This window comes from Dermacentor albipictus, unplaced genomic scaffold (genome assembly GCF_038994185.2).
Source record: "Dermacentor albipictus isolate Rhodes 1998 colony unplaced genomic scaffold, USDA_Dalb.pri_finalv2 scaffold_23, whole genome shotgun sequence".
NCBI classification, from domain to species: domain Eukaryota; kingdom Metazoa; phylum Arthropoda; class Arachnida; order Ixodida; family Ixodidae; genus Dermacentor; species Dermacentor albipictus.
This window is the reverse complement of record NW_027225577.1, coordinates 2,982,156-2,997,890: the sequence shown is the minus strand read 5'-3', so window position 1 is coordinate 2,997,890 and position 15,735 is coordinate 2,982,156. Positions and strand designations below refer to the sequence as shown.

The 15,735-nt window shown below is 43.0% G+C and overlaps 1 protein-coding gene across 1 annotated transcript in view; it reads right to left on the bottom strand.

Annotated features, from left to right (window-relative positions):
* Positions 1-3,297: 3,297 nt before the first annotated feature.
* Positions 3,298-15,735, bottom strand: part of LOC135898946 (zinc finger protein 436-like) — a 118,686-nt gene continuing 106,248 nt past the window's right edge. The window contains exon 4 of the mRNA XM_070529579.1: positions 3,298-3,998. Coding sequence (XP_070385680.1) covers positions 3,436-3,998 — 563 coding nt within the window. The 3' untranslated portion in view covers positions 3,298-3,435. The remainder of the gene's footprint in view (positions 3,999-15,735) is intronic.

Here is a 15,735-nt window from a genome sequence, read left to right as displayed (position 1 = left end):
CAGTTGTCGTAAACCGTAAAGGGAAAATCACGGCCTGTGCTTCGGTTTCCCGAGCAACCATTTTAGAAGCCGAAGAGATAGCCATCGCCTTAGCTATACGAGAAGGCATAGAGCGCAATGCTCCACTAACAATAGTCACAGATTCTCAGGCCGCATGTAGAAACTATCAGAGGGGACAGATCAGCGCGAGGGCACACCGGATACTTACCGAAATCAACAGAGACCTTGACGTCAGGTATACCCAAACGATAACATGGGCCCCGGGACACGAGGGTGTTACTGGGAACCTCCATGCAGATGAGGTGGCTCGAGGTTTTACTAATTGCCGAGCTGCCCATGGCAACATGGTGGAGGACCCGACACCCATCGATCCAAGTTCTAAAGCGATCTTGCAACACTACAGGGAAATCAGAAGGCTCTACCCAGCCCCGCATAGGAACCTTTCAGCCATGGACTCAGCCACGTTACGCAGGCTCCAAACAGACACATACATAAACCTACATAAACTGCATATATACTACCCAACAGCATACAAGGACATATGTCCGTGGTGTGGGAGCACACCAACGCTCTACCACATCACATGGGAGTGCACAGCTCACAGAGAAGAACAAGAAGATAATAACACGAGAGCGAGGTGGGAGGCATTGCTATCTAGCTCCGCCCTTGGGGATCAGCTCAGGCTCGTCCGCAGGGCAGAAAGGATGGCGAGGGCCAGCGGTGCCTTGGAATAGGGACCCGACCACACGGCGTTACCCCGTTTTAGGGGCAACGAAGTTCTTTCAACGAGTAAAGTTTTGTTCTTCTTCTTCTAGTACCTGTGAACTCAGGTTGGTTTTATGCTGAAGCAAGTGTCTTGTAACTGTTTTTGTACCTGTGAACTCTCCAGTAATGTTCATGTTTTCAACTGCTTAAGTGACCCTTTAGTACTTTTATTAATGGCCAATGTATCTATCTTTAGTGCTTTTAGTGTGTACGACCACTGAAGCAAGCCTGCAGAAAATCTGAAGTAGCTTGCTTGATATCTAAGACATCTGTGAACTTCTCAGCAAATTTCGCATTTATGGTCCTGCGACTGTTGAAGTGAGCAAGCCTGCAGTATAGACCTCCTACTAACTTCCTTTGTACCTCCCACCCTTACAGAGGGCTTTTAAAGTTTTTTAGATGGCCGAGGTGCATGTGCAAAATTTTACCTCAACTGAAATGATCTTGTAACTACTGTACTCAAAAGTGTCATCGTTTGCTCTGGTGACTTTTACAAGAATATGTTATGGATGCAGAGCGCATTTGCTCTATAAATATGTGATCATACAGCAGCTGTTTGCATCTATGATCACTGAACTAGTCTCAAGTACTTTCGTTAATGCCTAATGTAGTTGCGACATCTTTAGCATAACTCGTGTTCGTATATGTAACTACTAAATATGGCCTACAGGAAGGCCTAGGTAACTTATAGTGGCCAACATATCTGAGCTTTTCAGCAAATCTTACATTGATGTGCCTGCAGTCACAGAGGTGAGCTCGCAGCAAGCCTCATGACAACTTCCATAGTGGCCTCACTGCGGGTTCTCAACTTTTCTTGCTAGCCAAAGTGCATTTGTAAAGAGTTGAATTCCTTCACTCTTTTACTGGCCATGGTGTGCCATAACTTCTAATGGCCGAGCTAGTAGTATGACGAAATTATTTAGTTTTATTAGTTTTGATTAATATGCTTTACTGAAAACTGTCGAGTACATTTAGAAGTTGAACTTGAAATTTTCCTGCCACTGTTTTATTTAAATAAATGTTCTATTTCTAAAGAGGCTGTCGAATGACTCAGCAGCCTGCAGAACTTAGTTCTGCAGCTTCGTTCGTGTTAGCACAAAAAAGTATACCTTACATGTTCAGATTTATTATAGCTTATACATTCAAAATATTCTTCACCAGTACCGTGCGAGCGGCGACTGGCCAGCTGGTCAGCGCCTTCTAACCATGCGAAGTGACAAGATCAGCAAGAGTAGCACATGCACACCAAGTTCACTGGAAGCTGTTATCTCCATAAGCCGGGGAGCTTGCATAGACTTAATTGTGCCAAGGGCTGTGTCGTGCTGTTGGAAAGAGCCTAGCAGACGAAACTTGTACTTCCAGTGAACATGGTGCGCATGCGCTACTCTTGATCTTGTCAATTCGCATGGTTAGAAGGCACTAACTAGCCGGCCAGTCAACGCTCATGCGGACGTGTCAAAGAATTGGCAGACTGTATTTTATGTTTTGATATGATGCATCTTTATCAAGCTCTATGTGATGTATTAGGTTACCGTAGCAGGGAATTATGTGCACAGTGCTTAGCTGAAGTGCAGCCTTCTTTAGATGCGATGGGCTGCATTCCTGGACTCTCTCCCAGTACTTCAACTTTTGCATGACAAAAATTTTTGCTCGCCTTACTGAAGCGTTGGGATGGATATTCAAGAGCCATGCAGTTACTTTTCATCCTGCCCCACAAGCCAACACAAAACCAGGCCAAGCTAATTTGTTAGCGGAATATGGGTAAATGCAGCAAGCCTGCTGCACAGCTGGGCCATTCTAAAAAACGTCCCTATTATGTTCATTTATAATCGATATGGATGTACTGTGGCTGTTTTGAATCCACAAGCAAATATCCCACAAACATACTTTGAACAATTGCTAACACAAAAAGTCTCAGAAGCATCCTACATCCCGAAATAAATGTCCTTAGGATGTACTCAGGATTATGCAATGAGAATAAGCCATATTTAAACATCTCTTGGACACCCCAATATCCCAATATGACGTTCATGGAACGTTTCCACGAACGTCAATTCGTATGCATGGGACGAGCCCATGGAGATCCAAGAATGATCCACAGGCTTTTTACATATGTCCTAGGGAAGTACGATTCGGACATATGATCTAATGTAGACAAGAGCACCGCGGTCTGTCTGTTTCTCACGCCCTGTTATATTTAGCTGTTTCCACTCAAGCTCATGAATAGGTGTTATCGTGCATGTATTCAATAGCTGTCCGGCAAGCCAAAGATGCCGCTCGAGTCCAAGGACTTCGAGCCGTCACCCGAGGCCACCACAGCAAGAACTGCCGGACTATTCTTTAATAAAGCTTCTTCTTCTTCCTACTGGCATCACTGAAATTCTGTTGGAGCATCCAACAGAATATAACGACAAGAACAGTTAAAGTAAGAAACATATTAGGTAAATACCATACAATTGCAAAGACGGTTACTTACTTCCTGATGACCAGAATGCGAGACAGCATATTGCACATGTACTACATATTGTCAATTCCTACTGCATTTATTAGAAGAAGTACACCAATGTGGCTGATGACCTACTCCATGTCATTGTGGTTCTGTGTTTCCATATGTTCTTTCAAGCGACTGGCCCCCACAAAAGACTTGGAGCAGATGGTGCAGTGGCATCATCATTTGCCCGTGTGAGTGCGCAAGTGCTTCTTCAGGTGGCGGCTAATCACAAAAGTCTGAGAGCACAAGGAGCACTGATATGGCCGCTCACCTGAGTGAATGCGCAAATGATCATTCAGGCTACTCCTTTGTAAGAAGTTCTGAGGGCACAAATTGCATTGAAATGGCCTCTCACCCGTGTGCATGTGTAGGTGATTCTTCAGAGTGGACCTATGTGAGAATCTCACAGGGCATGAAGGACACTGAAATGGCCGCTCGCCTGTGTGGACGCGTAGGTGTTCCTTCAGGTATTCTTTTCGCGAGAAGCTCTGGGGGCACGAAGTGCAGTGAAATGGTTTCTCGCCTGTGTGGATGCGTAGGTGTTTCCTGAGTGTGTCTCGTCGCGAGAAACTCTGAGGGCACAAATGGCATAGAAGTGGACCCGCAGTTGTGTGGAGCCTGACGTGTGCTTTCAGACATAACAGTTCTCCAGTTTCATAGTCACAGAAGTCACATCGGAGACGACATCTCTGCTGCGACTTATCATGCTCGGTAGTTGTTGGCGAGGTAGCACTCCCTGATCCTGCACAAAGAAAACAAACTACACTTAGGAAAGGAAAAAATCAGAACAAAACAATGCTAGCGCTAATCATGAGCCTTTTGTTCATGCAATAGTTCTTTAGGTTGATCTGGTTGACATTTCTGATTTGCTCAATATTCTTATATGTGTGATTGCTTAAGGACCCAGTTTGTGAAATGTGAACATACTTTCCTAAAAAAAGGGGGAGGGGTTGCATCGTTAAAATTTATTGAAGTGAGAGAAGGTACAGTGCAGTGTTTGCATGTGCCTTTGCTTAAGTCAAACAAAATATTTCATGCTATAGTTAAAGCTTTCACGATAAATCATTATAGTGAACAAAATGCTTTCATGATATCTTTGAGAACAAACGAATAAAAACAATACACATTCTACAGTGCAAACAGACTGACAGGGACACGGAAAGGTAAATTAGACAGAGCATAGCACTGCGTGCTGTCCAATGTAGTTTTGTCCCTTTCATTCTGTCTGCACTGCAACAAAGAAGATGCCATACCAATAAGTCCATATACCTTCCCTTATTGCTGAAAAATTTATGCCACTGTCAGCTATTTAGGGTAATTTCTTTCTAAATGTCAGACATGGCGCACAGACATTTCTGCACCATCTTCACTAGCACATATCCACACCTGTAACAAGTGCAATACAACTGAAGGTGCCATTGTCAAAATGCCAAAATAACCACTCTCCTGGGCAAGTACAATTTCCTCAACCACATAATTGTTCAAAAAGGTCACCCCTTTGCACTAACCATACAAATGCAAGTCTCCCCTCTTTTCTTCTTCCTTTTCAAAAAAATTCATTACCATACAGTTTCTGAGGCTACAAGAAGCACACTTGCACGATGTGTTGAATTGGGACCAGATATCCTTGGTCGAGCACGCTGTCATTACACGTTTTTCGTGGTTTTATGCTGGTAATTCGTCACCTAAGCTATTTACTACATACATAATGCCTAGAACACCCAGCAATGCTCAATGATCAATGTGTCTGCATAGTATGGTCAGGTTCTGCTTCGGCATTTCCTTTTGTTTATTTTCATCGTCCGAGTTGTTTTAATTAGTCACTCTTTGTTTACCAAGCATGCAAGACATCAATAACCCATAAACAAAAACATAGATCGATAGTGAACACGCCTGTGTAGCACCTGTGTTGTGTTCTTCCTTCAGTCCTCATCTTTTGCGCAGTGCAAACATGTCAATATTGAATCACCAACTCGCCCAAGCTTCCACATTATCAAGAATAAGGTGACATAAACTTCGCAACAAAGTGAACAAAGTATGTCATTTCACAATGCAATAACTAGCTTAAGTTGGAACAAGAAATGCGCTCCATGAACACGCTCCACGGTCATCTCCATTGTAGACAATACAACTAACAATGGGCCATAGTACACCACTGCTCTTACCACACAAAAGAATACAACAAATGTTGCAGAGCATAAAAATAAATTATGTAATGAATCGTTAGTACTCCATCCAAAACCTAAATGGGCCACTAAGCTTACAAGTTCTCATGTGCTCACATGTTTAATTTTATCCAATCATGTGCATTGTTGCACGGTATAAATATAATGAGTCAAGCAGAATTAAATAAGAACGTATCTCATAACACTAGGCTCAAAATTTGAATTCCTGATGAATATTTCACAACAGTGCATTATACAGTAAAAATAAATAGGATTTCAAGCTCCATCCCTAAACTTAGTTTTTAGCATCCCACATAATACAATGTTAATGACACCAAAAGATGTCATATGCCATTAGTGCATGCATTACCATATCAAGAATTAACAACGCAGATTTCAAAAACTGCAATTTACTTAGTTTTCAGACACACTGTGTGCATTGAATTCTTAATCAAGGTCAAGCTGTAAAGGAGCATTTATGAGCTAGAAGACAATAAAAAAGCTCAAACAATGTATAATCAAGAAAAATAGCTCCATAAGGAACAGAAGCACTGTAACCTAGAGGGAACAAAGCGTGGACCTAACAGAAAAAGATAACATCTCATCATGCACCATAGAAGGTACTGCGGAATGGAATTTCAATTCATATATTCATACCAGTCCAGCTTACCTAGTCTGTATCCTATAGCAAGGTGCAATCTATTCCATATTGCTAAAGGAGGTGTGCCATAGCGCAGGTAGCCGAAGACATAAAAGAACTTTGTAAGCATATGACAGAGGGCAAAAAAAAAAGCACGAGTGGTGGCTTTGTACATATCATGAATATCTGAATAGAAAATTGCTGCCATAGCAGTGCACAAAGTCAGGAAGTCATTCCTCTTATCTGCAGGGATGCGCGTGGCAGAACCATGTCTACGAAGCAGCACATTCCGCAGCCGCTAACAAAATCCTAAGACTGAACAAACCCAGGAAAAGGAGAAAATATGCTTCTAGAAATGTACAACAGATGACGGAAACACCTTGGAGCTTGCTAACAGTGTGTTACAGTGTACATATGATTGGAGAAAGGGGAGAACGTATAGGTACATCAGTGACATGGTGGGACAGAAACATGAATATGTACCAATACATCAGTGAAATACATGAAGTACATGATTTGTGCACTTTTGATAGAAAGTTTTGCCTTGTAGGGCATTCGGGTAAATGCAGGTGGACTGGCCGTTGGAGAATAAGTGTAAATGAGAGCGGCCTGCATGGTGCAGCCACCTGTTGGCACAGAGCTTAAACAGATATTGCAGTAATCAAGTGCATTCTACTTTGCTGCGGGTGTAAATTTTGGCAGCAACATGATTATGCCACTCCAGAAAATTTACACCAGCGGCGAAGTAGAATACACTTGGTTACTGCAATATTAGCTTTGTCTGTCTGAGCTCTGCGCCACAATTTGGCTGCACCATGCAGGTCGCTCACGTTTACACCTCTACCCCTATCCCTAAGCGCCTACTCCGTCTGAATTTACCCAAATACCAGACAAGCTAAAGCTCTCTAATCAACAAGCAAATACAAATTTTGAGGCCTTTCCGAAAACACTGAAAATAACATGTGTGAATGCTTTTTCAGTGGTATAATCAAAAGAACTAAGATGTCTGGATTGAGGATTGTAACGCATATGGAAAAATGTATAACTAGTTTGCTTCAACAAAACTTTTCTCCCTCCTTTTTCCTCTATCAGTTGTTTTATGTGCCAGCTCATCCGTGCCATATTGCAATAAATCATGACTTGAAGTCAATGCCTTTTCTGTTTGTCTGTGTCCCTTGTCTAGTCCTATTGGGCTGCCGGAATGCAGGATAGTTAGCATGAGCAACAAGCCCGTATTTCCGAGTTAAATGCATAAAGGACAAGGAGCAGACTGTGCAGCGGTATGGTTGCTTGCCCATATCACAGCACTGTTGCCTCTCAAGGTGACTATCATGTGTAAACGTCCGAGGGCACGAGGGTCATTGAAATGGACGCCTCCCTGCATGGATGTGCAGGTGACTCTTCAGGGTGGATCTTTGTGAGAGGCTCAGAAGACATGAAGGACATTGAGTAGCTTTTCATCTGCATGGGTGCACAACTGTTACTTCAACATGAACATTCGCTTGAAGCTCTAGGAGACAAATGGTAGTCAAGTGGACATTTGCCTGTGTGGACCCTGCTGTGTACTTTCAGATCAGTCTTCCAATTTTATAGTTGCAAAGATGACACCGGTGAAGGCATCCAAGATGAGATAGTTCACCCTCAGCTGGGCAGTTGGAATGCCTCGGTGCTGCACAAAGAAAGCAAAACTGCAATTACAAGATGCCAAACAAGTAAAAGACCGTGGATAATTATGCCAACCATGAGATTTTTATTTTTTGTCAGGAGGTCTAGATGTTGATTTCAGGTAAGATCAACGACAGCGTGGCTGCCAGACTATTTTGAAATGCTAAAAGTAATCTGATATGCAATTACTCAATGACAAGGTTTGTAAAACCTGCACATATTTTTTACCAAAAAATGTAAACTTTTTTTTTGTGTGTGAGAAATCCTAAACTGAGTGAAGGTTGGCCACAGCGTTTACAAGCATGGAAGCCAATTAATGTTTTGGTGAAGTCTTCCATATTTTGGATACACATATAACATTGTAACAAAAGAATGCTTACACTACTGTCAGCTGTATTGAATTGTTGTTTTACAGCAAAGCGCACTATGGCTAGCCTGCCATGAAATTTTCATGCGCATGAGCAAAAACTCAGCACACCCTCCCTTTGTTGTGGTTCCAAGCCCATGCCTGCCTAGTTTCCTTCTGCTGTAGTGGGGTGATGGGTAAACTGCGTGTCTACTTTGTGCTTGTAGGCGGTGCCGTTGAAATGTCCTGGATGCCTCCTTTTCACCTGCTCCTTGGGGCAGCAGTGCTTCAATCACGTGCATAGCTAGTTTCCTCCGGCTCCCCGAGGTGGTGGTAGCAGTTCACACTGGAGCACAATAATAAAACCAGCAGCTGCTGAGCAACACATCTTGTGAGCATGAGCCATTAGTCATACATAGATTTGACTAAGAACTAAGACTAAGAACGTGTCAAATGTTGTACCCAAGTCGATCAGTGTGTACCACAGCGACCACAAAGCCATCGTTACCACCATCACAATTAAAAAATAGTGACACACAGATGAAGATGAATAATGACCACCCATCAAGGCAATAAATGAGTTCCTACCTTTGTTCAAGATTCTGTGTCAGCTCTGTGTCATGAACTAAACAGCTTTGCTGGTCACCCACCTTCACAGAGTGGTATGGCTCATGATTTTTTAAATGTCAAATTTGGTACAACATGCATTTGCGTTATCATTTATGTGTGTGTATGTTGCATTTGTGTTTTCAAGTGTTAGCAATGGCGATCATGCCGACAGTTTCAGTCTGTTTCATGCCCTTCACCATAGCCTATATAGCAGTAATAACCGTAATACAGGTTAAAGTGGCCGTAACAAAATAGTTAGTGCATAAAACATCTGGTGTTCACAGTGTAATGCCAAGACAAGTACTCTGCAGCACAAATATAAGCCCTGGAATCACAAACAAAGCTGTTGGCACCAATGATATATACATAAGGAGTCCCCTTTGCAAAGACCATCGGATGGCAAATTTTTCTTACACCAAATGCAACCCCACACGGTTTCCAAGGTGATGGCAGGTATGCTTGCACAATTAGGTTTTGAATTCAGACTGCATGCTTTTGGTTTTTACGGTGCTTATATATAGCGTCAGGTATGTACTCCAGACTCCGTAAAGTAAAACCTTAGCAGCCACCATATGCACCCTGGTGTGGTAGCTGTTACAAGCTCATTTGCTACAACAGGGATACACAACAATAGATGGTACACATCCGTGCTTCAAATCTAGAAAACACGTCTATACTCAATGATCAGTATGTCCACATACCATGGGTGGATGCTGCTGAAGCATTGTTTTTGTCCATCTTTTTAATTGAATAACTTAAAAGCACCATTTTTGTTTTACCATGCATAGTAGAGGATGATATGCTTAACAAACAATTGGATAAATAGCACACAATGAAGAAAGAGATCTTGGTAATTTTGAAAAGGGGATAAACTAGATTAAGTGGTGGGACTGAAGAAAAGCATTCTGGGGTGTATTTTGTAGCAGCTGCTTCCCGTTTTAGAGCACAGCTCTAGGGCACCCATTCCTGCGTTGAGCATTGAAGTGCCATGTCCTCCCTTGGTGTAACAGAGCAAATGCGGAGCACAGTGGGGTATGAAAGTAGGTGATAGCAAAGAGAGTGCGAGGAGGAAAGCGGAGGAGGAGTGGTGAAAGGGTGAGGAGAACAGCAGAAGACTGCAACAGCGAAAAGAGTGCAGGGTGGAAACAGAAGCCATCTGGAAGCACCACCAGATGGCGCTCACGTCTGCACACCTGGGGGGAGCGCGAGATTTTGTGGCAGATGGACGCGTTTTTCCAGGGCTCCATGGCGGTGACAAAATCATAAGTTTTTGTGCATGCTTTAAGCTTGCTTTTGTTTCTCACTTGCTAATATATTTAGCCTATCAAATAATAGTTGGGTAGCTTCCTTCTTTTTTCTTTCTTTTTTCGTGTGCGTGTTAAGTGTATGTTTGGCTTTGCAGGATAGTCAGAGCGTTCTTTCGCGCCATGTGCTTCAACACGTGCAACTGGGTGGGACATTAAGTCTTTATGGTCTTACTAGTTTTACTGTGTGTGCTTTGGTATCGGTAATATTGCTTTGGCAGGAAAGTGAGTGTAGCCACATAGTTGAACACGTGCGAAAACGTGGCATACCTTAAGTCTGTGCAGCATTGATTGCTTTTAAAACGTTGGTGCAAATTACTTTGCGGCAATTTAAGGATTTAGATTCCATGCGTATTGGTTTTTGCTAGAAGGTACGTGCTCTGCATTATTATAGTATTTGCATTAGAAAAAGCCGTGCCATACATGGCAAGAAAGCCGGAAAAGCATGCAGTGTACAGGGGGGGTCCCTCAAGGCAGACAAGGGGACGGATGAGAATGGAGAGGGAATCGACTCAACCGGCACACACTGTGATGTCGATGCTAGGCTGAAGAAAATTTAAGCTTTCCAGGATGAGCTTGTCAAACAGGTCAAAGAGCTCAAAAATTAGCTTAATACGGAGCACAATGCATGGAAGGTAGTGGAAAAAAAGACCAAGTAGCCGACGAAAAGCTGGACAACGCCGCCATTGTGAACGAGAATGGTCGTGACAATGGAACGCAATCCCCCGACGTCACAGGCGAGCTAGTGTCAGCAGAACATGTGGAATGCGTGCAACAATGGGGAGGGGGTAGCTGGAAAGAGCGGCACCTACCTTGTGGCCGCCACAAAAAAAAGCAGGAGCACTGGGGTCAATGCCTTTTGTCAAGTCCGAATAATGCGAAAAAGGACAAAGGGAAGCGTGAAGAGGAAGGACAGAGTGAAATGGTGATTATCGCTGGCGAATCAAACTTGGCTAGGTGCTAAGAGGCAATTCTGGAGAGGGTGAAATGCGATAAAAGAGTGGCAGTAGGGACATTTCCAGGGTGGATACTGGGTTCTGTCATGGAGCGAGCAAAAGCAAAGCTTGCAGAAAATGCCCATGTGCGCAACCTTGCTATAGTAGCAGGCAGGCTAAATGACGTCCTAAACAGGAGAGGGACAGGACTAGCCGCTTGGCGAAAGAGGTAGATGACTTGCACAAGCTGTCTCTTCAGGTGCATGATGCCGGAGATGCCTGTACATGACAGTCATGTACAAATACAAAGAGCCGTAGTGGCTGCTAATTAGGCGATATGGAAAATGAGCTGAGAGAAAGTTTCGAGGTAGTCAAAGTAAACAGGAAAGTGAGGTGTGGTGGTTTCGAAAGGAATGGGATCCACTTCAATTACAGGCTTAGATGAGAAGTGGGCTCGCGACTTGCTGGTCACTCTGTTGCTTTTTTAAGGGGCCCATGAGCCCTCAGGAGGCCAGAGTAGGTAGTAATGAAGGTCCCCTAGGGGAACCTCAGAATAGCATTGATGTCAATAACAGAAAAAGGAGGAAAACAATAAAGAGAGCTAGCCATGCAATAGGCTATATCAACATGCAAGGCGGCAGAAGAAAGGAAAAATGGGCAGAGATTGAGGAGCAGTTAAATAGAGAATAGGGGTGTATGCGGTTACAGAAACGCACTTTAGAGACTCAGAAGAGCCGCCAGCGATTGAGAATTATGTTTGGGAAGGGTGCAACAGAACTAAGTCGGAAAGAAAGGGAGGGGAAGTCGGAATGCTCATCCATGAGGGATCCAAATGGAAAAAGAGTAAATTTAAAATGTCAAGAGCATCTTTGGGTATCAGGTGCAATGAGTAGAAAAAAAGTTTGGCTGGGTGTAATGCATTTGTGGATCGGAAATAATTGCACAGAGAAGAATCAAGAGTTAGTGGAATGCTTAAGTGCTGATATTAAGGGTTTCGGGAATGATGCTGAAATTATCCTATAAGGCGAGATGAATGACCACTTAGAGAATCTAGATGGCTATACCGACAACAGGAAGTCAATGCTAGATCTTTGTGAGCAACATAGCCTCGTTATCGTGAATACAGGGCCTAAGCGTGAAGGGCAGATCGCGAGGGAAGTGGGAAACCGACAATCGTCCATTGATTACAGTCTGATGAGAGAAGGAATTCATGATAAGTTGAAAGAAATGGTCATTGATGAGGAAGGATATAGCAGCATAGGGAGTGACCATAAATGCATCATTTTGAATGTGGGACATGTAGTTGGGAAAGAGAGCAAGGAGTGCAAAATGGCCAGTTCAAATCTGAACGCTGAACAAGTAACAAATATAGTCACAAGATTCGAGGAAGAACTTGGCAAATGGCCAGGTAAAGAGTGGGAATATAGTGAGCTTCTAAGTGTAGTAACGACAGAAATACGGAAAGAGAAAGGTGTTCGTTGGAAAGGAAAAAGAAACCGAAAAGCTGGTGGAACAGGGAGATACGAGAAGTGATTGCCGAATGACAGAAAGCATCCCGAGAGCACAGGCTGGCAAAGAAGCCACAGTTGCCGCAGGATGAAGTGGCCAGTAAATGGGAAATATACCGGGAGAAAAAGTATCTGGTTCAAATACTGGTGCAAGCAAAGATAAAAGGTGAAAGTGAACGTTGATTGTCCGAAATACGTGAGAAAAAGAAGGCCGCGCCTACAATATTTTGGAACCACATAAAATTATTAGGCAAGAAGTCAACAACAATAGAACATATCCTAGAAAAAGATGGAAACAAACTGGAAGGGGAAGCGGCATTAAATTACATCCGAAAAATAACAGCCGAATCTTTTCAAGGCAATGACGAGGTTGTATTTGAAGAGAAAAAGAGCATGAAAGGGAACCAGATGGAAAAAGAGCTGGTGCTGACAAATTTCAACTCAAAGAAAGCCGAAGAGAACATTCCTAAGTACAGAACCACAGGGCTAGACGAGGTTGTCATTAGGCTGATTAATGAATTAGGACCAAAAGTAAGGAAGCTCTGGTGAAAGCATTTGGAAAAAACTTTGAAAGACGGAAGAATACCAGACAGTTGGCGCCAAAGTGGAATGAATTTAATTTATAAAGGTAAGGGGGAGAAAGACACAGTTCACTCGTATAGACCATTGACCATTACATCGGTAATATACAGGTTAGCAATGCAGGCAATCAAATTAAAGCTGCAAGCATGGGCAGAGAATAATGGCATTTTGGAAGAATTTCGGTATGGCTTCAGAATAGGTAGGCATTTGAATGATAACTTGTTTGTTATTACTTAGTGTATTGAAATATCAAGAGTAGAAAGCAGATCGTTATATGTGGCCTTTTTAGACATTACAGGACTGTATGACAACGTAGACCGCAACATTCTGTGGCATATTCTGGAAGGGGAAGGCTTTGGCAACGATTGTCGGCAGCTTCTGAGAGAGGTTTACCTAGAAAATACCGTTTGCGTTGAATGGGAAGGAATGGGAAGCAAGGAGAAAGTTCATGTTAACAAGGGACTGAGGCAGGGGTGCCCTTTATCCCTACTGCTGTTTATGATGTACATCGCGAGGATGGTGAGGGCGCTAGAAGGAAGTAATATCGGGTTTAACTTCTCATACAAACAGGCAGGTACAGTAGTAGAGCAGCAGCTCTTAGGTGTATTTTATGTGGACGACATTATGTTGCTAGCTAACAAGCAAATTGATTTGCAACGACTGGCTAATATCTGTGGAAAGGAAGACAAGAATTTGGGTTTGAAATTTATCATTAGAAAATCAGATGTTACGGTATTCAATGAAAACAGTGAACAGACAGTGGCAACACAGGGTCAGGAAATACTTCGGGCAAAAGAATATAAATATCTTGGCTTATGGATAAACGAAGACAATATATATGTGGAAACAGAGGAAAAAACAATAACAGTAAAGGGGAAGAGAAATGTAGCCATAATGAAGCACAAAGCACTATAGGGGTACAATAGGTACGAGGTGCTCCATACATGTATGTAGAAAGATGTAATGGTTCCACGACTTACTTTTGGAAATGCGATTGTTTGCTTGAAATAAGGGGCATAATCAGGGCTCGATGGCAACCAAAGGTCAGTAGGACGCCTTGCATTGGGCGCTCACGAGAAGACTACAAATGAACTTGTGCAGGGTGATATGAGCTGGATAAGTTTTGAAGTGAGGAAAGCTCACAGTAAAATTGATTATGAAGAACGACTGAGGAATGTGGAAGAAAGTAAATGGGCTGGGGGAGTGTTGAGGTATCTGTACAGGAAAAACATTGATTCACAGTAGAGGAAAAGAACTAGGAAGCTTACCAGCAAGTATGTGGCCTGTAGGGTAAGCAACACAGCAACAAAGAACATTAAGCGGAAAGTCAAAGAGGCTGAAATAATCTCATAGGTGGCACAATGGAAATGAAACCTGCCATGAGTAACCATTTAACAGGAAAAAACTAAATCAGGAAAGAAACAATTTATGATAACTCAAAGGGCAGCTCATTACTTTTCGAAGCGAGATCAGGATGCCTTAGAACACGCACCTATAAAGCAAGATATAAGCAAGAAGAAGCATGTGCTTGCTACAGTAAAGCTAGGGAAACAAGGGAGCATGTTTTATTAGAATATGAAGATATCTGCCCAGCGATTGATTTAGGCACCACTGGACTCCTTGAAGCCCTCGGGTTCAGCGAGAGCAAGGGGAAAGTAAACATATCTAAATAGAGAGTAAAAGGCGATTAGAAGAGTGGTGCAAGAAAAGTAGGGAAATGAAAAAAAACGGAGACGTACGAAAACAAAGTTCACAAGAGGGGGTTAGAAAATTTGGTTATGGGAATTCATTGAGTTTTTTTTTTTCTATTTTAACCTAGGTAGGACATTAGGCAGTATAATAGCAAGAGCTTGGTAGCACAACCCACTGCCCCGTTCCAAAGATGACGCCCATAACATCCACCCATCTGCGGCGTGGATGCTCACCAGGGAGCTTGCCTTCGCACACAATGTTTGCTGTAGTTGCTCGGAAGCGACAACTGTGTGGCCTGTCTATATACAGGGTGTTTCCGCTAACTTCAGCCAGAGTTTAAAAACATGCCGACGCACTCCAAGACGACGCGAGCAAATGCATGTTGCTCACTTTGTGTATGTAGTGTCACGCTATTTTTTGTATTTTGCTTAATTGGATGATTAGTCGAGATTAATGAACCAACTTCTGAAGCAACGAAGTTCGGCAAAAAATTCAAATCAGAACTTTGTAGAACATTTTGCAAAACAACCGATTAGACTGTTTCTAACTATCTATCTGTTAATTATTAGTGTTTTTCACCTTACTGCGGATGCCCGTGAGATACAAAAAACATACCACGCGACTTTCCCGCTTGTGCACCGTGACTACAGCACTCCTAAACGAACATAGTATCTAGCAGGGCGTGCTGGCGCTTAAAAACCGACAGGGCAGTGACGAAGGCGTTGGCTGTGCGATTTATGCCAGCGATGTGCTTCCCTTGCGGCGGTTCATGACAGCGATAAGCAGATGCTGCGGCAGCACATCCAGCTGAATGCCATGTTCGTTTGTGCATGGAACGCTTGGGAGCAGTGCAATCACAGCGTGCAAGCGGGCATGTCACGTGGTGTCTTTTTTGTGTTTCGCAGGCATCCGCAGTAAGCTAAAAAACACTGATACTTATTAGATAGAAAGACTAAAATTGTTTATTCGGACGTTTTGCAAACTGCTCTGCAACTTTCTAACTGGAATCTTTTGTGTAACTTTGTTGCTTCAG